The sequence below is a fragment of the Schistocerca nitens genome, chromosome 1 (genome assembly GCF_023898315.1).
Source record: "Schistocerca nitens isolate TAMUIC-IGC-003100 chromosome 1, iqSchNite1.1, whole genome shotgun sequence".
Taxonomy (NCBI): Eukaryota; Metazoa; Arthropoda; class Insecta; order Orthoptera; family Acrididae; genus Schistocerca; species Schistocerca nitens.
The window spans coordinates 789,751,996-789,776,292 of record NC_064614.1 but is presented as its reverse complement, the minus strand read 5'-3'; the positions used below and the strand labels follow the sequence as shown (position 1 = coordinate 789,776,292).

The following is a 24,297-nucleotide window of genomic DNA, read 5'->3' as shown; positions in this document are numbered from 1 at the left end:
TTTTTAGCGTGAAGGGCAAGGCGAAGGTGGAGGTTGTATTAATAAAGAAATTGATTTAGATTTGTTTGACAAGCATTTAAATAACACAGGAATTTGGTAAAGCTGTCTCCACGTTTAGAAGGAAGGCTGTATGAGGCTGGGGGCGTGGCGGCTCATGTCCTGTGTGTTAAATGGGCTTAAAGGGCGTACAAGTCTATTCCCTCCCTGTAAGTGTTGTATTGTGCGATATTGAACAAGTTACGTGAATAGATAAACCAAGGGAAATGACGGAAGATATATAAATAAGACTTATTTTCATTGATGAAGATGAGCGATGAATTTGTGTGGCCTTCAGCATATTTATAGATTTTATTGTGCAAGGACTAGGCCTAATTCATTTGCTCCATAAGGAAGATAGAAATCTATGAAAGTGTGTGAAAGGCATGCAAAAACTAACAGCGATAGTGAAACACTGTATCAGATGCAGATATTTGCTCTGTTCTCAGGGTATACATCTGTAATACGAAGTTTCTGTTTACATAGAATGACAGTGGTAAGTAATGTAGCTGGAAAATCAGCAACTGTTTACAAAAGAAGCTTCATTCTGTGTGGTTCACAGTTGACTAGAATTATGGCAACAGCAATATAGTGTTTTTGTTCATATTACCAGCTTCTTAATGTGAAACCTACAAAAAAAAAAAAAAAAAAAAAAAAAAATATCATAGAGCTCCAAGATATGAACAGTCATTCCTCTCCCTTCTTGTTCAAATCCTTATTGATGTGACAAAAGATCAGAACTTTTTTCCCTGTTCTTAGTGCTTTATATGGCACTTGTGATGAACAAACAACTGGACAGTGTGTTTATCATTGTGTGTGAGTGGTACACCAATTCATCCAAGGACCATCTCACCAAGATGTAGGAAATGTCATGGTAATCCAGTGCAAATCAATATCTCAAAATATAAAACACACACAATATTAACATGCTGTGTGTAAATCACTATATCATGTTAAATAGAGTATTACAATGTAACAGGAAACTATGCAAAATGGTCCAGATCGTATGTCTGACATGAAGCAGGGTGCCATCAGGAAAGACATATGTATTAATTACATGTGACATCCCACCAGATCCCATGTTAGGGCCTTTTTTTCTTGTGTACATCAATGATTGCTCATCTGTAACATTACCAGATGCCAAGTTTATTTTCTTTGCAGATGATGCAAAGATTGCAGTAAACAGTACATAAAGTGTAGTCTTGGAACGTTTGTTTGATCAAATTTTCATGGACATTAGTAAATGGTTCCTAGCCAATTGTTTGTCACTGAACTTGTAAAAAAAACACACTACTTGCAGTTCAGAACTTGTAAGATGTTTCCCACTACTGTATGCCTAAAATATGATGATAAACAATCAGAAGAAGTGAACAGTGTTAAATTCTTGGGGATTAGAGCTTAATAATAAATTAAACTGGGAGGAGCACACCAAATAAATGCTGAAGTGCCTAAACAAATCTCTATTTGCAGTGTGAATGGTGTCTGATACGGGATATAAAAATGAAAGAAACTGCTATGCTATGCATACTCCATTCCATAATTTCATATGGGATTCCTTTTTGAGGTAATCTGTCAAGTCAGGTTTAAGTTTTGCATATCCAAAAACATGTAATAAGAATTAGTTGTAATGTAAACTCAAGAACACCCTGTTTAGTGAACTATTGGTGTTATCCACTGCTTCCCAATATATTCTTCCTCTATGAAATTTGTCATTAAAAATATGTATCTTTTTCAAACCAACAATTCAGTTTATGGAACCAGTACTTAAAAGACAGAATGAATAATAATATTCACAGACATTTAAAGTCACTTACTTTGTCCCAGAAAGTTGCCCATTATTCAGAAACACACATTTCAGTAGTCATAGACAGTTTAACTCTCAATAAAGACCAGTTCAAGAGGAGACTAAGGGATGTAATGGTGGCCAACACTTTCAATTCCATAAATGAATTTCTTAGTGGGTCAAGAGTGTGTGTGTGTGTGTGTGTGTGTGTGTGTGTGTGTGTGTGTGTGTGTGTGTGTGTGTAAAATCAGACTTCCGTAATTCAGTGCAGTAATGCGCTCATTGTAAATAAATGTTGTAAATTTTTTCTTTTTAGTGTTTATTACCTCAAAAACTGAAGACATGTTTTATCCTCCAAAGGGAGAGAGGTTGGAGACGAAATAGACAGTACTGTCGGATCGGATCTGACCTGCTCCCTTTTCCATGAGGTTTGTGTGGCTATAGGTACACAATAAATATTATTATTGAACAATAACATTTATTGATTGTATGATATGACAAGACTCCTTTTTGTAGACATAACGTGTAACCGTTAGCATTTAATGGTCATCAAATCCAAATAAAAGCACCTACACAAAATGAAACACAAGTCCTATCTTTTTTGACAAAACACACAATACTTTTTCCTCATTACACATTGGCTGTTGTCATATGAAGGGCTCTGGAAATACGTGGATTGTGCATTCTTTTTTCTATCACCAATTTGGTCAAACTCAATGCAAGATATTTTAGGAATGTGGACCATGCACCTACTGGGAGTGAATCTTGGTGTTTATTACATTGTAATAAAATGAAACTGTTCATAGCTGCAATATCTAACATTCCACAAAAGTATCTCATGGCCACCTTTGGGTTTTCCATTTGGTAATTTTGTGTTTGCAGAGTTTGTCCAACACGTCCACTCCACCTTTTGCTAGGTTATAGAATTCAACAACCTCTTGCTTGCTTGATTCATAACTTATTGTTCCACTTTGGTGCATTATTGACATTAGGATATTTTTTTTTAAATTCTTTTTAGGGGTGAAGGAAATCATCATTTTGTTGTCTTGATCGACAAACTTTACAGTTCCAGCTGAGGCCATAGACAACTTAGATAATGGTATCTCATTGTTATTTTTACGTAGTGTACCAACTAATGTTTCTCTCAGACAATTTCTCTGCCAACTCATTTGAAGTGAATCAGTTGTCACATTTCGATTGCTCCCTGTCGCTGAGTCAGTAAGTCTGAGAACATAATGAGTTGGTATGGATAAATCATCCTTCTTGTTCGTTTGCTCTTTGTTGATATATGGGATGTTTGAAATAAAATAGAATGTTCCGGTGTCACACAATGAAACTGTCAGGTTTTGAGGTGAAACGTTCTGGAGGGATACTGTGATAGGTTATAATACTGCAAACAATGACTTACAAAACCATTTCTGAAACAGCAAATTTATTATTAGCATGTTTGTTACTAACATCAACATACAGCCATATCTCTGTTTCTCTTAGTAGTTCTGTATCCTGCCTATCTATGTAGATACCAGTAAATTATTGTGCACTCACATATTTGGTACATACGAGCTCAATCTCTTGTCACATTCATGATTGTTCTTCCCCCCTCACTTCTTGTACATCCACCACATAACCCATCCCAGCTACAACCTATGCTCGCCGTACTTGGGCTGGAGAGAGAGAGAGAGAGAGAGAGAGAGGGGGGGGGGTTGTAACTTGAAAACTTCGTAATAGTCATTTTCTCCATGCTTGTCTGCTGCTCAGCCTATCTTGTATTTAACAAGTAGTGCTCTTTGCTCATACATGTAATTATAGTCTATCTTGAATTTTCCATCAGTTTGTTTTAGAATGTTATATATATTGTTTCATTGTCGTAGCTCCGAGGTTGAATTGTGTCCGAACAAACTACACATCAACAAGGCCCAACCTCAAATTGACATCATCCACTAAAGTCATTTGCCAGGGATTTACTGGAAAACAAGGAACATTCCATAGCCAGCAAGCTATTGATTATGGGACAAACCTTGTTGGAGGTGTTTCCCCTGGTAAAGGTGGAAAAACCCATCTAAACCTGCCTGTTTTCAACTCAGTGCAAGAGGTATGTTATAAAATTATACTGTGTGTTCCATTTTCTTGTACCATTTTGTAGTGAGAGAGAGAAAAAAGTGAATGGTTTAGTTGCAATAATTTGGCTATATAAAATATCAGATTTTATTTACATTTATACATATCGTAACAAGTTTCAGTCACCATTTCCTTTGTACTCCATTTGTAGCCTACATCCAAGACTCCTCCATCTGTGTGTGGCTCTGAAGGACTTGTCTGTTTTTCATTTATGTGTGACATTATTTTGGACCTTTTTAAAGAAAAGAAACTAGAAATTGTGGCCTGTAGCTGTAAGCATTCAGAATTAACATTTATTCCTTAAAGCATTTATTAACGACTATGTCAAAAGTTGCAGTATTTATATTAGGTGACTAGTTTCAAACCAAGCCTGGTTTTCTGAGGCTGCACTGATAGTGCCTGATCTTAATAATAAACATCAAAGTGGCAACACATGCTTTATAAATGTTAGCAGAATGCATGCCATAATCCAAACATACCTTTTACCAAGTCAAAATCGAATTACACATCAGCATGAGTCAATGCAGCCTCAGTTGGCCAGGTTTGAAAATGAACCTGTAAGGTTCGAAACTAGTCGCCTAATATAAATACTGCAACTGGTGACAGAATAGTTAATAAATACTTTAAGGAATTTAAAGAAGTTGCTGGTTCTCTGTCAATAAAATGTGGGAACTGAAGAATTAACATTTGTTTGAAAGAGGTGGTGTCTCACTTGTTCTTAGTGTCGCACTATTCTCCAGACGAGTATTTTTTTCATCTGTCATCTCCATTTCCAGTTCCTGTATGAAATATTTTACCATTCCAGCCCATGGATACATTGGGTTATGAAACTTGTAAGTCAACATCGTTACAATTAGTAAAATGTTACATTTTGAAACTCAGATGTCACAATTGTATTGAAATTGCTTCAAAAGAAAAATTTGATTTGGAAAATTGATAATATTCGCAAAGGAAGGAAGGAAGATTAGTGTTTAATGTCCTGTCAATGACAAAATCATTGGAGACAGAGGAAAAGCTCAGATGGGGAAAGCAAGGGAAGAAAATTCGCTGTATATTTTCAGAGGAAACATCTTGGCAGTTACCTAAAATGATTTTACTATGGAAAACCTAAATCTGGATAGCCAGATGAGTGTTTGAACTGGAGTCCACAGGAATGCTGGTGCAGTGCCCTAACCATATAGCCCAGTAAAAAAATTAGATTCATTCTTCAGAGAGGAAAGAGGAAATGGAAGGAAAATATTTCCTTGCTGAAGAAAGTTTTGATGTGCAGCATGCCACAGCTCTCTCTTGTGTACCAGTCTCTCCATCTCAGAGTAACACTTAAACCTCAATTTTCTGTTGGATATATTATATTCCCTTCAGTGTTTTGTCCTCTACAATACCTTCTAGTTACACAGAAGTTATTCCCTTTTGTCATAATGGAGGTCTTGTCTGTTAGTGTTTTCTACATATTCCATTCTGTGCCAATACTTTAGCGAATCTCCTTATTTCTTATCTTATTGTCTACTTTCAGTACTTACCATTCAGAAATGCTGTGATTTTTGTTCCTTTCTGGTTTCCCAACAGTCCATGAGTTGTGGCTGACATTGGGTTAGACGTCGGGAAAATTGATGCCCAGGTGGCTGTGATTAACAAGTTTATTGATGAAAATAGATCCTTCCTTGGAGCTTAACTAACAGATACAAAAAAAAAGGTCCTCAGTCAATTCTCTGTCTTAAATTGAGTGAGAGCTGGTAATTCCAGTTGACTGTCAGCCATGGAAGGCAGAGTCACAATTACTAGATTCACAGTTACTGTCTCACATGGTGCACTAGTTGTCTCTGATTGAAGGAACGCCGTGACACACCACAATACCAAAGTTTTGGAGGTCCATTGTGGTTAAGGCTAGATCTCAGTGTAGCATGACGACTACCAGTAGCTCAACATAGTATTGGAGATGAAGGTTTAAGGTCAGTAAACTGGTTGACATTGGAGAACAGGCTGCTGGAGGTTCCAGGAGAGACTCTAATATATGGATTGCGGCAGCAGTCATTGTTAAGCCCAGAGACCTCGTCCATGGAGAGCTCAATGTGAACTGGTGTTCCATGGTTATGTGCTGGCATAAATATGTTTGTGGCACACGGATACGGTGGAAACTGCTTGTAAGCACATGACATGTGGAGGTGAAATAGTGCTTTTGATAGGAGCACAGTGGATGTCAATGCGTGTGCTGCTGTTGGTGAGCCTGACCCTTCGTATGACGGCTGCCAAAAATTCTGTCCACGACAAACGGCCCATTTGGTTGCTGTCCAGGGTATTTCCTAACACCTGAGGCAAGCACTTTTCAGTGATGCACTTGCTGATGCGTAAGCTGGCTGCAGAGGATGGCTGTCCATGGTTGGCAGTATGTGACTGGTCTTGTAGCCACAGGCACAGCATCCTTCCCCTCCTCCTCCCCCTCCCCTCTCTCTCTCAGGTAAGAGATGCCAAAGCCATCTTCATGGAGAATGACGACCCAACCTTCTTCCTCCTCCCCCCCCCCCCCCTTTCCAAAAATGATGACTGTTCCATCAGGAGACAGAGGACAAGGAATTGCCGCAATGTCTGCCTTGAGGAAGTGGCCCAAGGTGTCGGAGATGTTGGCCAGTGGCCATGTCTGTAGGCTGGGTCACTGGACACTTCTAGAGGCTGCTGTGGGTGGATCAGGGTGGCTAGGGGCAACCAGGGAGCAAACCGTCTGGAGTGAATCTGAAAAGATAACAAAAATAGTAATAGATGTACCACACCCAGAGAGCTGATAGTGTTTGTGAGTACTTTGGAAATATGCATAAACCTGTGAAGGGTGGAGAGCAGTTTGGGAACACACTGGAAAGAACATGATAAACACATTGTGCCTGGAGGGCAGATATAGGTTCGAGAACACTTGAAAAGTAGAAATATTGCACCCAGGGGATGCAAATGGGAGAAGGAGCATTCAAAAGTAAAAGTGTTGCACCCAGATGGTGTTTATGAGTGCAGGAAAACTGGCGAAAGAGGAATATTCTGTGTGGAGATTGTATATGCTTGGAGGAGCACTTGAAATATAAATCTGTTGTGCCTGGAGGGCGTATATTAGTGTGGGAGCACTTGAGTAAAAAATAGAACAGGAAGGGAGGACTAACAGTGAGTCCTGGCACTTCGATATCAAAGCCTCCAATGACTGAGCATGCGGCAGAACATGTAAAAGTATAGGAAAGAGAAGCATGATGTTGCACTGTTGGAACAGGAAAAGGTTTGCCTACTGAGGTCGTTTGACAACATTGGCAAGGAAAGTCAGGAACGACAGCATCGACAGTGATAGCCCATTGGTGGATGTTGCATGTCAATGATAGCTGCCAGCTCCCCGTAGCATTGGAGGGAAAGATCCAAAATTGATAGACTGGCTGATGTCAGAGTGTGTGCTGCTGGAGATTCCAGGAGAGACTGTGGATGCATGGACCACAGCAGCGTTTGTGTAAACCCCAGAGCTTGTTGTGTTTTGGCTTTCTGTGGTTGTGAGCCAGCATAAATATGATGCACAGATACACTGCGACCTACTTGTGGGTGTGGGACTCTTGAAGGTGAAATATTGCCTGAGATAGCAGTGCTGTGGTTGTGAATGTGCACGCTACTGCCGTTGAGCCTAGTGTCTCTCATGGCGGGAGCGAAAGATTTTGTGGACAATAGACCAGCGTGTTTGGTTGCTGTCCAGCATATTTCCTAACATGCAAGATGTGCTGGTCGGTAATGGACTTACCGACATGTAAGCTGGCGGTAGGGGATGATCACTGATGCTTAGCCACCCATGGGACACAGATGTGCGACTGGTTGCTATTGTGTAAGCATTTAGCCACAGATGCAGCACTATGATTCATTCCTATACAGCTCTGTGATCCAGACATAAATCCTCAAAAATTTCCCCCTCAAATTAAAATGTTGAAACCAGAAGACTTCTTTTGATGAGGAATGCTATGTGCCCTTGTATTGTTATGCTTCTTATATCCTCCTTGCTTTATCCATCCTACATTATTTTGCATCAGAGGTAGCAAAATTTCTTCTTTTGGTCTTTTACGTGACCTTCACTTCCCATGATACACTAGTCTTTATTTCTGCTGCTCATGGATGGTTCTCTCTCCGTCTATATTGTGTGTGCTGTTCAACGGGTCCTTTAATTGTTCGCCACCATCACTGAGAACCACAATTTCGTCAGTGGATTTTATCATTGATATCCAATGACTCTGAATTATAATTCCACTTCTTATCATTTCTTTTAATTCCACTTCTTATCATTTCTTTTAATTCCTTCGTGGTTTCTTTGAATACAGCTTGAACACTCGAAGATAAAGACTGCATCACTGCCTAATACCCTTCTTAATCCGATAACTTCTCTCTTGGTCTTCATTTGTTATTGTTCCATTGTGGTTATTGTGTAATACATAATATTAATCATCTTTCTTTGTAGATTATACCTATTTTTCTAGAGATCTGAATAGTTTTCTCTATTTTATCTTGTTAAATTCTTTTTCTATATTGAGTAATCTTATATGATCTCTCACATTTTGTCAGCATGATTGATTTATTGTGTCCTTTCTGCTGTTCTACCGAGTTATTGTTCCCATTTTATCCACACTGTTTCAATGACCGACCCAGCCATCTTCTTCAGCTGCTGTGAGTTTTGCTGTTACGTGTATTCACTGCCTGGACTCCAACCATGTTTTGAACTATTGTTCGTCTCATGGCACTATTTATAGCCATGTTAGAGTCAAGATGCTACCTACACTCTTTGATGCTCTTTAGTTTTTCAGAGCTTGCACTGATATTCTGTGAAATTCAAATGTTCTCGGTGTGTACATGCTCTGCTGGACATGGTGGTTGGCAAGATTTTAATAAATTGAGTGCTGGACAACATTTGTTATTTAAATTGAAATCTACATCCTTGTTTATTAGCTTTTGTGGCAGATTTATTTCAGAAGACTCCTTAATTATGCTGTCCCAGAGATTTGGCATTTGCAACACGACACTGGACACAATGTTTCATGATTACATTCGAGGCAATGCTTGGCAGCAGGTGCTTTGCTTAGTTTTTCTGTTGACTGTTCTGATAGTCTGCACCTCATAAGACATGCCAGATTCACATGGCATGTGATACACACCCAGCTTTTGGAGACCAAGATTCTCTTTAACATTAAAAAGAATACTTCTTATCGTAGCTGTAGGAAGTGAAATACATTGGATGTCACATCTCCAAGGGAGAATGAGTAGCATTGAGAAGTCTGTAAATTCCAAGAATGATTGCCTATCAAAGTTGTGGGGTCCAAAAGATACATATCAAATGTGCAATCCTAAATCAATCATGCGACTCTGGTGGCGGGCGTTATGAGTATGTTTACGGTGGTCACTACAGCAACAACAAAAGAAGAGTGTTACAAAAATACTTGTAATTACACAGGAGACAACTTAGCTTACTCGTTGTCAGTTTTGTTGTCATGCGAAAGTCCGTGTGATGTGTACTCTACAGGAACAATTCCCTTTTTGCCATAGCCTGGGTAAACTCTGCCAGCATCATGCAAGAACATGGTTAGAGTGTCACTTGCGTTAACTTTTCTTTGCAAACGCAAGTTGTGGAAACAGAGGTACTGAAACAAGTATAGTTCATCTCTTTGTCCTGGACACCCTTCTCTTTTAATGTAAGACTTCACAGATTTCCGTACCTGCTTGATGTTCTGCATGTGCACTCTGGGGTCATCTAAAGACACGAACTCTACAGAGTGGTTGACAAACTCCTGGGCAAATCCTTCTGCTTTGAGTGTCTTGTAGGACTGAAACCTTTCTGTAATGACTTTACTACAAGGCAGTACGAAGTGCTTTATCAGACCCACTGAACCTTGTCTCTGGACAGTACTCTGACAACAAAATACTTCCAGGACTCTCATTCTATTCCACTGAATACCCAAATATGATTGATTTCACGCTTTGAATGTTGTTCTCTGTGGTTCTTCCTTCTTGCTATGTGAGATTCATCCACTTCAAAAACTTTATTTGGGCCACTAATCAGTACACTGTCATTCGTCACTACCATGTAAAACACTTCTCTGCAAAACCTGAAATAGCTGCACACGGTATTAGCAGATAAGTCAGTTTCCGATGCTGTTGCTTGCAAGATGTAGTCTCAAATCCAGCAAGATAGAAGAATTATGCTGGTCTGGATGGATAATTGGGAAGAGGCGAACCATATATTCTTCCTGATACTCATTCGTTTTCCGCACTGTCCGAAATGAAATTGTAACAGTATTTCAGCATCGAAACTCTTCTTAAGAAGTTGTACACACTTCTTGTCACCACAGTCTACACAGTCCCCCCTTTCCTCATCCGGTAGTACTCCATATTTGTGTCAAAAAATCAAACAATTTTCTATGCTGGATAAACATGGAATCAGATTTTTCCATGTGTGAGAATCTGCCAAAGAAACTTCAAGAACACCAGACATCCCACTCACTATCGACATAAATCGTCTGGCTTTCCCTAGCAACTTTCTACTGTGGCTCTAGGATATGGATATTATGGTCAGTTTTGATGTTGTCTCCATCTTTATGAGAGTTTGACTTTCTGATTCTTGTAACTAAATCACTGAAAAGTTTGACAGTTGTTTCACGGAACTTTTTAGATAAGTTCTTACATCAACTTATTTCCTGTTCAGTAGAAAATATGAACAAACCGATGGTGTGGTGATGGGCAGCCCATTAACACCATGTGGTGAACATATCCATGGAATGTTTTGAAGCAAAGATATTAGAATCTGCCAACTTGAAATCAACATGTTTCTATTGGTATGTAGACAATGTGTTTATGGTGTGGTCACATGGAATAGAAAATCATCAGGAGTTCCTGGAACTTTTAAACTATATACACCATAATGTAAAATTCATAATGGAACTTGAAAGAGAGAGTCATATGCCTGTCTTTGAATTGTTAAGGGAAGAACGGATGGATTCCTGGGTCACAGTATATGTAGAAAACCTACACACACTGCCTCCATCTCAAAGTGTCAAGCCATCACCATCTGTCACAGAGAAATTTGGTGCTAAAGACTTTTGTCCCCCTGCGGGTCCGGAGGTTAGAAGAGGCCCGAGGTATTCCTGCCTGTCGTAAGAGGTGACTAAAATGAGTCACACACCTTTTGGCCTTTATGTGATGGTCCTCTGTAGCGTTTGATCTCCATCTTTCAAAATTGTCCCGAAGAGCAAGCCACTTGGGGAAGAGCGCCTTACATGGCGCATCGTGTCCATCGTGCATTGAGATCTTTAGCCCATTTTCTCGATGTGGCATTGCAGTCCCGTTCATCCTCCATGTCTTGATCGAGGACACCTTCCTGGGTGCTTTTTCCTCCACTCACTATGCAGTGTCACTTTCTGTGCCGACAATGACTATGGAATTCTTTGCACCTCATATCCAGCATGGTAGCCGCCGTGTACCCTGTTGGTTGTAGTCCCCTGACAACACAGGGATCACTCTGCTGATGCCCACGCCGTTAACTCCCCATGTATGACATGGAGTAAATGCCCATGTTTCTGGGGCATCGGGACTCCAGGAAATGGCCATCCTGCCAGGTGGCCCATGGGGAGGGCCCCTGGTCGGAGTGGGAGGTATCAGAGAGGATGACAGGCCATGAAGTGTAGCACGTCATCTCTTGCTGGTGGTCCGCTGCTAGCAGTCTCCAAACGGGCAAAGTCTAACTTCAGTGCTAAGAAATATGACCCCAAATTGTTCCCCTCCCTGGCCACACCATGGGAGGAATGCCATGCCAAGGATGGCAGTGAAGCTTATTCATCCAGGCACCTCATATTACGGGAGTTGATTGGGAATCTTTCATGTCCATGAAGCCTCAGTTTTTTGTGGAGCTTTTGGAGGACAAGTTTGGGGAGGTGGAGGGCTTGTCCAAAATGCACTCTGGGTCAGTCCTGATAAAAACAGCATCCTCTGCCCTGTCACAGGCATTACTCGCTTGTGACAAGTCGGGGGATGTTTCTGTTACCATCACGCCCCATAAGAGCTTAAATATGGTCCAGGGTATTATATTTCACAGGGACCTTCTTTTGCAGTCTGATGACAAACTGCGCGCCAATTTAGAGCAGTGAGGTGCTCATTTTGTCCGGCGCATCCATTGGGATCCGAGGGATAATCAGGTTGCCACCGGTGCCTTCATCTTGGCCTTCGAGGATGACACATTGCCCGTAAAAGTCAAGGCGGTGGTCTACCACTGTGATGTAAAGCCCTATATCCCTCCCGCAATGCGGTGCTTTAAATGCTGGAAGTTCGGCCATATGTCTTGTTGCTGTACTTCCAGCATCACATGTCGAGATTGTGGACATCCATCACATCCCAATACTCCATGTGACCCGCCTCCCATCTGTGTCAACTGCGGAGAGCATCATTCACCTTGCTCGCAAGACTGCAGGATTTTACAGCAAGAAAGGAAAATCATGAAATATAAGACCCTGGACCAACTGACCTACACTGAAACTAAGAGGAAATTTAAACACCTACATCCTGTGGCTACAACCTCCTGTTTCGCTGCCGCTAAGAGAACAGTTGTCGCCCCCATTAGTTCCTCACATTCGTGTCACCTCTCAGAACCAGAATACTAAACCTGCCCCCTTGATGGTGGGGGGCACTTCCCTTCCTGTTGTTCCCTCAGCACCTACCTCGGGAGCAACACCCCCCTCCCCCCAACCATCGGGGAAATCAGTCCCCATTTCTGAGCCAGAGAAGCATAAGTCTTCTTCGGCTCCTCTCGCTAGGAAGGGGTCCCTTGGGCCACTCCATTCCCAGGTTTCTGCTAGTGGGAAACATGACGCCTGCCAGTGGCTGAAGAGCCCAAAAGCAGCTGGTCATAGGGCTTCACCCTCATCCTCAGTCCCAGAGACTGAGTCAGTGAAGTCCTCACAGCCAGGGAAATCCAAGGAGCAGCAAGAGAAATCGAAAGAGAAGGTCCCCAAGACGAAGGGAATTGCGGTGGCACCCACACCACTGCTACCTACAAGCTCTGCATCTGCAGATGAGGTGGAGATTCTAGAAACCGCTGAGGACCTAGATCTCCCTGGACCCTCAGACACAATGGATATATAGATTGCTTAGGCAAAAAGCCGGTGGCACCAGGTGACCGTGTTGCATAAACTGCCTCATTGAATGTTCCATGCCTTCCCAGTCTCACGATAATGTCGTCCTCCAGTGGAATTGCGGTGGTGTTTTCCACTGCCTGGCTGAGCTGTGGCAACTGTTAAGCCTTACACCTGCTTTCTGCATTGCCCTCCAGGAAACCTGGTTCCCGGCAATGCGAACCCCTGCCCTCTGTGGCTAAAAGGGATACTGCAGGAACCGTAGCAGCTATAATAGTGTGTCAGGTGGAGTTTGCGTTTATGTCCTAAACTCAGGTTGTAGTGAAACTGTGCCCCTTCAAACCCCTCTTGAAGCTGTGGCTGTCTGAATAAGGATGACACAGGAAATAGCTGTCTGCAATGTATATCTTCCTCCAGAAGGTACAGTATCCCTGAATGATTAGCTCCACTGATTGATCATCTCCCTAAACCTTTCCTACTTTTGGGAGATTTTAACACCCATAACCTCTTGTGGGGTGGCGCCGTGCTTACTGGCCGAGGCAGAGATGTCAAAACTTTACTGTCTCAGTTCGACCTCTGCCTCTTAAATACTGGGGCCGCCACAGATTTGATTGTGGCTCCTGGTAGCTGCTCAGTCATTGATCTATCAATTTGCAGCCCAGGACTTCTCCCATCTATCCGCTGGAGAGCACATGACGATGTGTGTGGTAGTGACCACTTCCCCATTTTCCTGTTACTGCCGTGGCATCAGGCCCACGGATGCGAGCCCAGATGGGCTTTAAACAAGGCAGACTTTCACCTCAGCTGTCATTGTTGAATCTCCCCCACATGCTAACACCGATGTGATGGTCGAGCAGGTGACTGCAACAATCGTTTCTGTGGCAGAAGACACGATTCCTCAGTCTCTACGATGACCCTGGAAAAAGACAGTCCCATGGTGCTTGCCGGAAGTCACTGAAGCAATTAAGGAGTGTCGGCGAGCTCTACAGCGGCATAAGTGGTACCCTTCCATGGAACACCTCACAGCCTTTAAACGGTTCTGTGCCCCAGTTTGCCAACTTATCAAGTGATGGAAGTAAGAGTGTTGGGAGAGATATGTCTTGACCATTGGGTGCCATAAGTCACCTTCCCAAGTCTGGGCAAAGATCAAACATGTTTTCGTGTACCAGGCCCCAACAGGTGTTCCCGGCATTAACATTAATGGCATATTATCTACTGACGCATACGTGATTGCCAAGCACTTCGCTGAGCACTATACTTGAGCCTCTGCATCAGAGAATTACCCCCCAGCCTTTCACACTCTCAAATGGCAGCTGGAAGGGCAAGTCCTCTGATTTACTAAACGCCACAGTGAATCCTATAACGCACCATTTACAGAGTGGGAGCTCCTCAGTGCCCTTGCACATTGCCCCGACACAGCTCCTGGGCCAGATTGGATTCACAATCAGATGATTAAACATCTCTCATCTGACTACAAGCAACATCTCCTCCTAATCTTCAACCGGATCTGGTGCGATGGCATCTTTCCATGAGAATGGCAGGAGAACACCAGCATTCCAGTGCTCAAACCCAGTAAAAACCCGTTTGATGTGGATTGCTATCAGCCCATCAGCCTCACCAACGTTCTTTGTAAGTGGCCTACTGGCTCAATGTCAGGTCGGCTTCTGCCAGGGTCAATCTACTACTGATAATCTTGTGTCCCTCGAGTCTGCCATCCGAACAGCCTTTTCCAGATGCCAACACCTGGTTGCCACCTTTTTTTATTTACGAAAAGCGTATGACATCACCTGGCAACAATATATCCTTGCCACGTTATACACTCCTGGAAATGGAAAAAAGAACACATTGACACCGGTGTGTCAGACCCACCATACTTGCTCCGGACACTGCGAGAGGGCTGTACAAGCAATGATCACACGCACGGCACAGCGGACACACCAGGAACCGCGGTGTTGGCCGTCGAATGGCGCTAGCTGCGCAGCATTTGTGCACTGCCGCCGTCAGTGTCAGCCAGTTTGCCGTGGCATACGGAGCTCCATCGCAGTCTTTAACACTGGTAGCATGCCGCGACAGCGTGGACGTGAACCGTATGTGCAGTTGACGGACTTTGAGCGAGGGCGTATAGTGGGCATGCGGGAGGCCGGGTGGACGTACCGCCGAATTGCTCAACACGTGGGGCGTGAGGTCTCCACAGTACATCGATGTTGTCGCCAGTGGTCGGCGGAAGGTGCACGTGCCCGTCGACCTGGGACCGGACCGCAGCGACGCACGGATGCACGCCAAGACCGTAGGATCCTACGCAGTGCCGTAGGGGACCGCACCGCCACTTCCCAGCAAATTAGGGACACTGTTGCTCCTGGGGTATCGGCGAGGACCATTCGCAACCGTCTCCATGAAGCTGGGCTACGGTCCCGCACACCTTTAGGCCGTCTTCCGCTCACGCCCCAACATCGTGCAGCCCGCCTCCAGTGGTGTCGCGACAGGCGTGAATGGAGGGACGAATGGAGACGTGTCGTCTTCAGCGATGAGTCGCTTCTGCCTTGGTGCCAATGATGGTCGTATGCGTGTTTGGCGCCGTGCAGGTGAGCGCCACAGTCAGGACTGCATACGACCAAGGCACACAGGGCCAACACCCGGCATCATGGTGTGGGGAGCGATCTCCTACACTGGCCGTACACCACTGGTGATCGTCGAGGGGACACTGAATAGTGCACGGTACATCCAAACCGTCATCGAACCCATCGTTCTACCATTCCTAGACTGGCAAGGGAACTTGCTGTTCCAACAGGACAATGCATGTCCGCATGTATCCCGTGCCACCCAATGTGCTCTAGAAGGTGTAAGTCAACTACCCTGGCCAGCAAGATCTCCGGATCTGTCCCCCATTGAGCATGTTTGGGACTGGATGAAGCGTCGTCTCACGCGGTCTGCACGTCCAGCACGAACGCTGGTCCAACTGAGGCGCCAGGTGGAAATGGCATGGCAAGCCGTTCCACAGGACTACATCCAGCATCTCTACGATCGTCTCCATGGGAGAATAGCAGCCTGCATTGCTGCGAAAGGTGGATATACACTGTACTAGTGCCGACATTGTGCATGCTCTGTTGCCTGTGTCTATGTGCCTGTGGTTCCGTCAGTGTGATCATGTGATGTATCTGACCCCAGGAATGTGTCAATAAAGTTTCCCCTTCCTGGGACAATGAATTCACGGTGTTCTTATTTCAATTTCCAGGAGTGTACGAGTGGGGTCTCAGAGGCCCACTCCCGATTTTTATCCAAAATTTCCTGTCGCTTCGTACTTTCTGTGTTCAAGTTGGTGCCTCCCATATCCAGGTGAATGGGGTCCCGCAGGGCTCTGTATTGAGTATATCTCTATTTTTAGTGGCCCTTAATGGTCTAGCAGCAGCTGTAGAGCCGTCCGTCTTACCTTCTCTTTGTGCAGACGACTTCTGCATTTTGTACTGCTCCACCAGTACTGTTGTTGCTGAGTGGCGCCTACAGGGAGCCATCCACAATGCACACTCACCTTCTTCAGCTTAAGTGGAAGTAGTGGCAGCACCTCAATGCCCTGTGCTGCCTGAGCAACACCAACTGGGGTACAGATCATTATACGCTGCTACAGCTCTACAGAGCCCTTGTTCAATCCCAATTTGACTATGGGAGTCTGGTTAATGGTTCGGCGGCACCCTCAGCATTGCGTTTACTCAAGCCAGTGCACCACTGTGGTGTTTGTCTAGCGACATGAGCTTTTAGTATGAGTCCGGTGACCAGCGTCCTTCTGGAGGCCAGAGTCCCTCCATTGCAGGTTAGGCATGCACAGCTGCTGACAATTACGTTACACGCATTTGTAGTTCAGCCCCGCATCCGAATCACGTCTCCTTTTCCCACCCACGACAGTCTATCTCCTGCATCGGCAGTCCAGGTCAGGGCTTCCAATTACAGTTTGTGTCCGATCCCTTCTTTCCGAACTGGAGTCCTTGCCTTTACCACCTATACTTGAGGTCCATTCATGTACACCTCCATGGTTTACACCTAGGCCGCAGCTTCGCCGGTAACTTTCACTTGGCCCTAAGTACTCAGTTAACCCTGCGATTCTCCACTGCTAGTTCCTGTCGATTCTTGACATGTATCGAGGCCATGAAGTGGTTTACACTGACGGCTCATTGGCTGATGATCACGTCGGCTCTGCGTATGTCCATAGAGGACATATTGAACAGCATTCCTTGCCCGATGGCTGCAGTATTTTCACTGCCGAGCTGGTGGCTATATCTCATGTTCTTGAGCACATCCGTTCATGCTCTGAGGAGTTGTTCCTTCTATGTACTGACTACTTGAGCTGCCTACAAGCTACCGACCAGTGCTACCCTCATCATCGTTTGTTAGCGACCATCCAAGAGTCCATCTACGCCCTGGAACAGTCCCGTCGTTCAGTGGTGTTTGTCTGGACCCCAGGTCACGTCGGGATTCCAGGCAACAATTGCCGACAGGCTGGCCAAACAGACTATGTTGGCAACTGCTTATTGAGATCGGCTTCTCTGCAACTGATCTGCGTTCAGTACTACGCTGCAAGGTTTTGCAGCTTTGGGAGACGAATAGGGCATAACCTCAGCACGCACAACAAACTGTGTGCCATTGAGGAGACTACAAATGTGTGGCAGTCTCCATGCGGGCCTCTTGCAGTGACTCTGTGGTTCTCTGCTGGCTCCGCATTGGCCATGCCTGGGCGACACATGGCTACCTCCTGCACCGTGATGACCCACGTCAGTGTCGATGTGGCGCCTGGCTGACAGTTGCCCATATCTTGTGAGCTGTCCTTCTTTGGCTGCCCTGCGATGGACTCTTCAGTTACCGGACTCGTTGCCATTAATTTTAGCTGACAACACCTCATCGGCTAATTTAGTTATACGTCTTATACATGACTATGGGTTTTATCATTCTATATAAGTTTTAGCGCATGCCCTTTGTCCCTTTGTGTTCTCCACTCTAATGTTTTTAGGGTGGATGTTTTAATGTGTCGCAGAGTGGCTGGCCTTTCCTTTTTATTCTCGTGGTCGGCAAGCCACGGTCATCTGCTTTCTTGGTTTTACTACTTCTACCTGGTCCTTGCTTTTGTGGTTTTTTTTTCCCTGTTTTGCCCGTTGTAGTGTTGGTTGTCCTTCTGTTGTTCTTATGGTTCTTTCTTTCTCCTGTTATTGTGCTGTACATCACCTTTTTCTTCTTTACCTTGTGTAATTATTTTACCTGGAACAAGGGATCGATGACCTCGCAGTTTGGTCCCTGCTGCCCCCTCCCCCCGCTTTTAAACCAATCAACCAACCAACCCAAAGACTTTGGTCCATAGAGCTCAAACACTTTCAGGAAAGGATAGCATCACCAAAGAATTACAGCAACTATGAATATTTTTCTGAAGGAATGGGTACTCATATCAAATTGAGTAGGTGATGCAATCAAAACACCTTAGAAAGAGGTTGAGGCTGAGGCCCTGGAAGAGAAGCCAAAAATCGCTTATCTACCTTATGTTGGCCCTATATCCATAAAGGTAGATAGTCTCCTACAGAAACATGGCATCCAGTGTATTTTGCCCCCTTCAACTAAGATAAAATATATTCTTTGTAATGTTAAAGATGATCCAGGTCTCCAGAATGTGTACCACATTCTGTGTGAATCTGTGAATAGGGATGTGGAAATGGAAATGGATTAAAAATTGCTTGAATAATTGGAAAAATTGATTGGAAAGAATAGTCGAGAAAATTTTGAAAGTAATTTATGAATCTGTGCACAATCTTGGGTGAACTTTATCTAATGCCAGTATCAAAAGACCTTTAATATCATTACACTCAAGGTCGATAAACATAATTTGCATTATGTGCTGCTGCTTCCAGTAGTGTGTGGAACCAAATAATCACCACAACCATTGAAACTGTCATTCTGTTTATAAGTTCTGAAACGCTTTTTAGTATAAGTAAACCAAGTTCAATAGGTGCCTATCAAGTCTGAATCATTACCTTCACATTAATTCCATTGTGTTTAGTCTTGAGTGTGACAATGTCGATGCAGGAATGCTCCTCCAGATAAGTCATTAATTATTCTTGTCTGCACCGAACCTCCTGATGCAGGATCTCAGCGGTGAGAGAAATGATGAACAGATAGGAGTTGAACTTATAACCGTGTGAATAAATATTCCTTTTCTAATAACTTTTTATAATACTTTTAATGAATGCTTAAAATCCACATTTTTAACAGCACTGATATGACAGATCCAAGCATACGCCCGTACACTACCATCTCCCAAAACAAAAGGGTGAAGATTCATGAATTAATAAATTGAAGGGCGTATTTCTTACTTCTTTACATACAGCCATTTAACAATGTATCAAAACATTATCCTTGCCACAAAGCAACTCGTTAATTTACTTTTGGTGGCGTCTTTGGTTTATAGCTCATTCAGTTTACTTATAGCTTATATATACGAAAAGAAATAAAAATAACATGGTTCAATACAACTGGCATGTCTTATTAGGCACAAATTGTCAGAACAGTCAAGAAGAGATGCAAAAAACATCAGCGACAACCCCGGCTAAAACAATTAGGCAAATCAGTTGTCACCGAGCACTGCCTCGAATATAATCATAAAACGATGTGATCAGTGTCATGGTGCAAACACCAAGTTTCTGGGACAGTATAATTAAGAAGTCAGAATAAATAAATGTGCCAGAAAAGCTAATAAACAGGGGTGGAAGTTTCAATTTAAATAACACTTGTCATCCAGCACTCGATTTATTAAAATCTTGCCAGCCATCCCATCTACCAGAGAATTTGTGTTTCACAGAATATCGGTGCAGAATACAAAAGAGCATCAATGAGCATAATTAGGGTCTGGAATTGAACTCGGCTATGAATAGCAGCACGAGACCACAATAGTTCACAGTCTGCTTGGTGTCAGGTAGCGAGTATGCACAATGGTAAAACTCGCAATACCTGAAGCAGATGGCTGGATCTGTTGTTGAAATATTGTGGATAAAATGGAAACAATAACCCAGCAGAACATCTGAAAGCAAATTCTATAATTGCTTTTTCTTAAATTTTGCCATCTGTCAAGTGCATCAGAACTGCCTCCCTGGTGCCTTTACCTGTCCTCAAATCCTAAAGCTCTGTTTTCTTTTCCATTTTTCTGTATGTTGTTATTGTCAGCAACTTAGATGAATGAGCTGTCACTTTGATTATGTGATAGTTGTTGCATTTACTTTCCCGGGATCTCGAGGATTGAATGGAAGATATTTTTCCAAAAGTCTGATACCGAGCGAGGTGGCGCAGTGGTTAGACACTGGACTCGCATTCGGGAGGACGACGGTTCAACCCCGCGTCCGGCCATCCAGATTTAGGTTTTCCGTGATTTCCCTAAATCACTCCAGGTAAATGCCGGGATGGTTCCTCTGAAAGGGCACGGCCGACTTCCTTCCCCATCCTTCCCTAATCCGATGAGACCGATGACCACGCTGTCTGGTCTCCTTCCCCAAACCAACCAACCAAAAGTCTGATGCTATGTCTTCAGTCACATAGTCTGTTTCCTAACTGGAATAACAACTAGTTCAGTTTCTTGCAGTGATATAAGAACTTTTGAGGGAATGTTCCTTTTCCCATGTTTGATTGCAAGTCTTCCAGTGCAAAGTGTTGGGATAAATAACCTGCCATGTGACATGACAGGTGCATGGCAGTTGCGTGGAATGCATGTGTCTTGACACATTGTCTACTTCATACAGTGAAGATATTGTGGCTTTAGTCATTTTAATTAATGCTAATAAACAAAAATCTAAAAGTTGTTGTCGAGTATATCCTTTCTGGCATGTTGTTGTAGACAAACATATTGCTCTTTGAGGTATTTAAAGAGTTGAATATTTATTCACCTCTCGTTTTATTTTTACTGAGGACACACTACCATATGAAGAATTGTGGCTGAAATGACAAAATGAATATGGGAATATATGCAGCTTGAATATTTACAAACACCAAATCAAAAAGCTGTAAAAAAATTACTGATTACCATTGAGGACTGTGGAATTTACTAATCTGTATTGATAACTTAGAGGGGAAGAAGGGCCTACATCAGAGTTAAAGTATTTGCTACATCTGGATCAGCATTTAATAATGATAGAGGTTTCCCATTCATAATCTTGTTATTTGTTTCAGATGCAAATGGATTTTTTATCTCCAGTTTATTGGGGAGTATGAGCACAAGATTATTAAAAGAAAGCCCTTTTGGTATTGCATGTTTGGTGACAAGATCCTAGTTCTTGAAAATACACCTCTGCCATAAGCAGACTCAAATTTACCAATTATTTATATAATAGAGGGAAACATTCCATGTGGGAAAAATATATCTAAAAACAAAGATGATGTGACTTACCGAACGAAAGCGCTGGCAGGTCGATAGACACACAAACACACACACAAAATTCAAGCTTTCGCAACAAACTGTTGCCTCATCAGGAAAGAGGGGAAGGAGAGGGAAAGACGAAAGGATGTGGGTTTTAAGGGAGAGGGCAAGGAGTCATTCCAATCCCGGGAGCGGAAAGACTTACCTTAGGGGGGAAAAAAGGACAGGACACACACACATATCCATCCACACGTGTGTGTGTGTGTGTGTGTGCGCGCGAGTGTATACCTGTCCTTTTTCCCCCCTAAGGTAAGTCTTTCCGCTCTCGGGATTGGAATGACTCCTTACCCTCTCCCTTAAAACCCACATCCTTTCGTCTTTCCCTCTCCTTCCCCTCTTTCCTGATGAGGCAACAGTTTGTTGCAAAAGCTTGAATTTTGTGTGTGTGTTTGTGTTTGTGTGTCTGTCAACCTGCCAGCACTTTCGTTCGGTAAGTCACATCATCTTTGTTTTTAGATATATTTTTACCAATTATTTAGCCGCAGATGAAGTTTTTCCTCTTGTAAAATACGTAATGATACCTTATCCTTATCAACTATGAACTGATGAAAGGTGCATATTTAGTTGCACATTATCTAGGAAAAGACATTCTGTAGAATGTTCTTTTGATATGCTAGTGTCAGAGTTATGAATGTTGGATACTTCAGTAAATTTTGAAATGAAGAAAATCTGATAGTTTGAGTTATTTGTTTGATACATCCCTTTGTGTGGTCTCATGGTTGTATGTATTTCAAGTCATCTGTGGAGTGCAGTGCAGTGTAGACTAGCCTATTGAGAAATCACATCAAAACACAGGAAACCAATAGATACTTAAAAGAATGGCTGGAGTTGAGAAACTGGCATTGTAGTTTTTCTTTGTCTAAATGGAACACTATCTTTGCAGAACAAAGGATATATGTAGTTGCATACCATAAGGATCCAATGCTACGTCTCATGCAGCAAATCGGTAAAAAAAAATTGCAGGCATGTTTTGTAGAAAACCATGTTACTTATTTTTATTTAGTGCTACATAGTCTTTCTTTCCTACAAATATATAAAATGAATTTCAATTATTGTTCCTGATTCTGATATTTCACTTTCAATCCTTTCTCATCCTTTTATATTGAGAATTCTTGTTGATGTATTCAGCACTGCTGTGATTGTAAATACTTGGATATTTCCCCACAAGACCAAGAAAATTAATATTGAGCTCAGGATCATCTCTCATTTTTCCTTCATACAGCGAAAATCACAAAACCAAAACAAACTTTTGTAAACTATCATTAGCACAGACATAGCATTGTGACAAAAGTGTAATGTGCCACATTCGTCAGGCAGTAACATGGGATGCCGTATGATTCAGTTATGTCGTGTCAGTCCAGTAGACATTACTCCATTATATTGTGTTTGCTCCATCTAAAGTTGCCAGCTAGATGGCTGCCTTTTGTCATGCCAAGCCACTTGCCACATTATTCTGATGCCCAGCATAAGCTCTGTGGAACTCTTGGCTCTAATACAAGATCCCCCATTTCTTCCAAATTGATGATACCTATGTCATCTTGTATCACATCAAAACCAATTCCTCCTCCTCATAGAGACCCAGTATACTCTTTCCACCTGTCTGCTCTCTCCTCTGCGTTTAACAGTGGAATTCCTTTTGCACTCTTGTTGTTGATGTGTTTGCTTTTTATTTCTCCAAAAGTTACTTTGACTTTTCTTAATGCTGACTCTGTCCCTCTAATGACCGTTTTCTTTTTGATTTCTTCACATTTTTCATGCTGCCGTATCTCTGTATTTTCTTTGCACTTAATATAATTCCTAATTTATTTACATTGATGTATTCTTTCCTTCTTCTTATTAATGGCTCAATATGAGGGACATTTTCAGATAGTTCATCTTTCTCCCAGTAGTTATCTTCAATTTTTCGTGAGCGTTTAATACACATTACCAGGAATCTGGAGTTACAGCTTGCAACGCTGAATCAAAACATATCACTTCATGAAAGTGATAAGTTACTACCTGTAACTGTTACTGATGAACAGTGACTGTCATCTGCACATAGAAATTTCGTTAAGTGGGTAATAAATTCGAATACACATACTTTGTGAGCAATTGTTTGTGTGTGCATGAAGTCTGTAGTTCTGTTGCCGTGTTTCTACAAGAAACAGCTCGTGACCACTATTCAACATTTTCTGGGTTGGAAGTTGCTCCATAGATGTGCACCCCTTCTCGGAAATATGCAGCGCTCCAGAGAATGATGAAGCTCATGACAATAAAAGGATGATGGCAGGAGGACAGTGGAAAGTTCATTCTGTCTGTATCCCATATAGTGGAAAGACTGTTGAATTAATGTAACAAAAGTTAATGCTTATCGACAGAAATGTATTAGAAAGTGTTGCATGCTGTCATATTTAGTTAATAAATAATATTTTGTGAAGAAGCTAGATCTCTTATTTTTTGGAATTGAGAGAGTGTTAGGGCATACATTTTCAGCCAAAAGATTTCAATCCATGGAGAAAAAGCAAGAATAAGCATGGCAAGCAATTGGGAGTACCAGGTTATCATATTATCATTCCAATACCCTTTAAGCTCTCTCTGTTAGTCTAACTACAAACTAGCTGAGTTGGAGTACAGTTAATATTTCAAGACATCTTAGCATAAAGTGTTAAAAAGCTTCCATACCTCTACCATATCCTAATGTGTTAGCTGTATCTATTTCTGCTACTTATCCCTTTACTTAAGCAGATATGAGCTTGATTGGATTAAGCTCCCAATGAGCCACTAGTTACCAAACAAGTTTTACATCTGGTTGAAGTTGTTTAGTTACTTGTTCC

At 42.6% G+C, this 24,297-nt stretch overlaps 1 protein-coding gene across 1 annotated transcript in view; it reads left to right on the top strand.

Moving 5' to 3' along the window:
* The window catches only part of LOC126262224 (succinate--CoA ligase [ADP/GDP-forming] subunit alpha, mitochondrial-like), an 82,335-nt gene that overhangs the window by 305 nt on the left and 57,733 nt on the right, over positions 1–24,297 (top strand). The window contains exon 2 of the mRNA XM_049958675.1: positions 3,691–3,911. Coding sequence (XP_049814632.1) covers positions 3,691–3,911 — 221 coding nt within the window. The remainder of the gene's footprint in view (positions 1–3,690; positions 3,912–24,297) is intronic.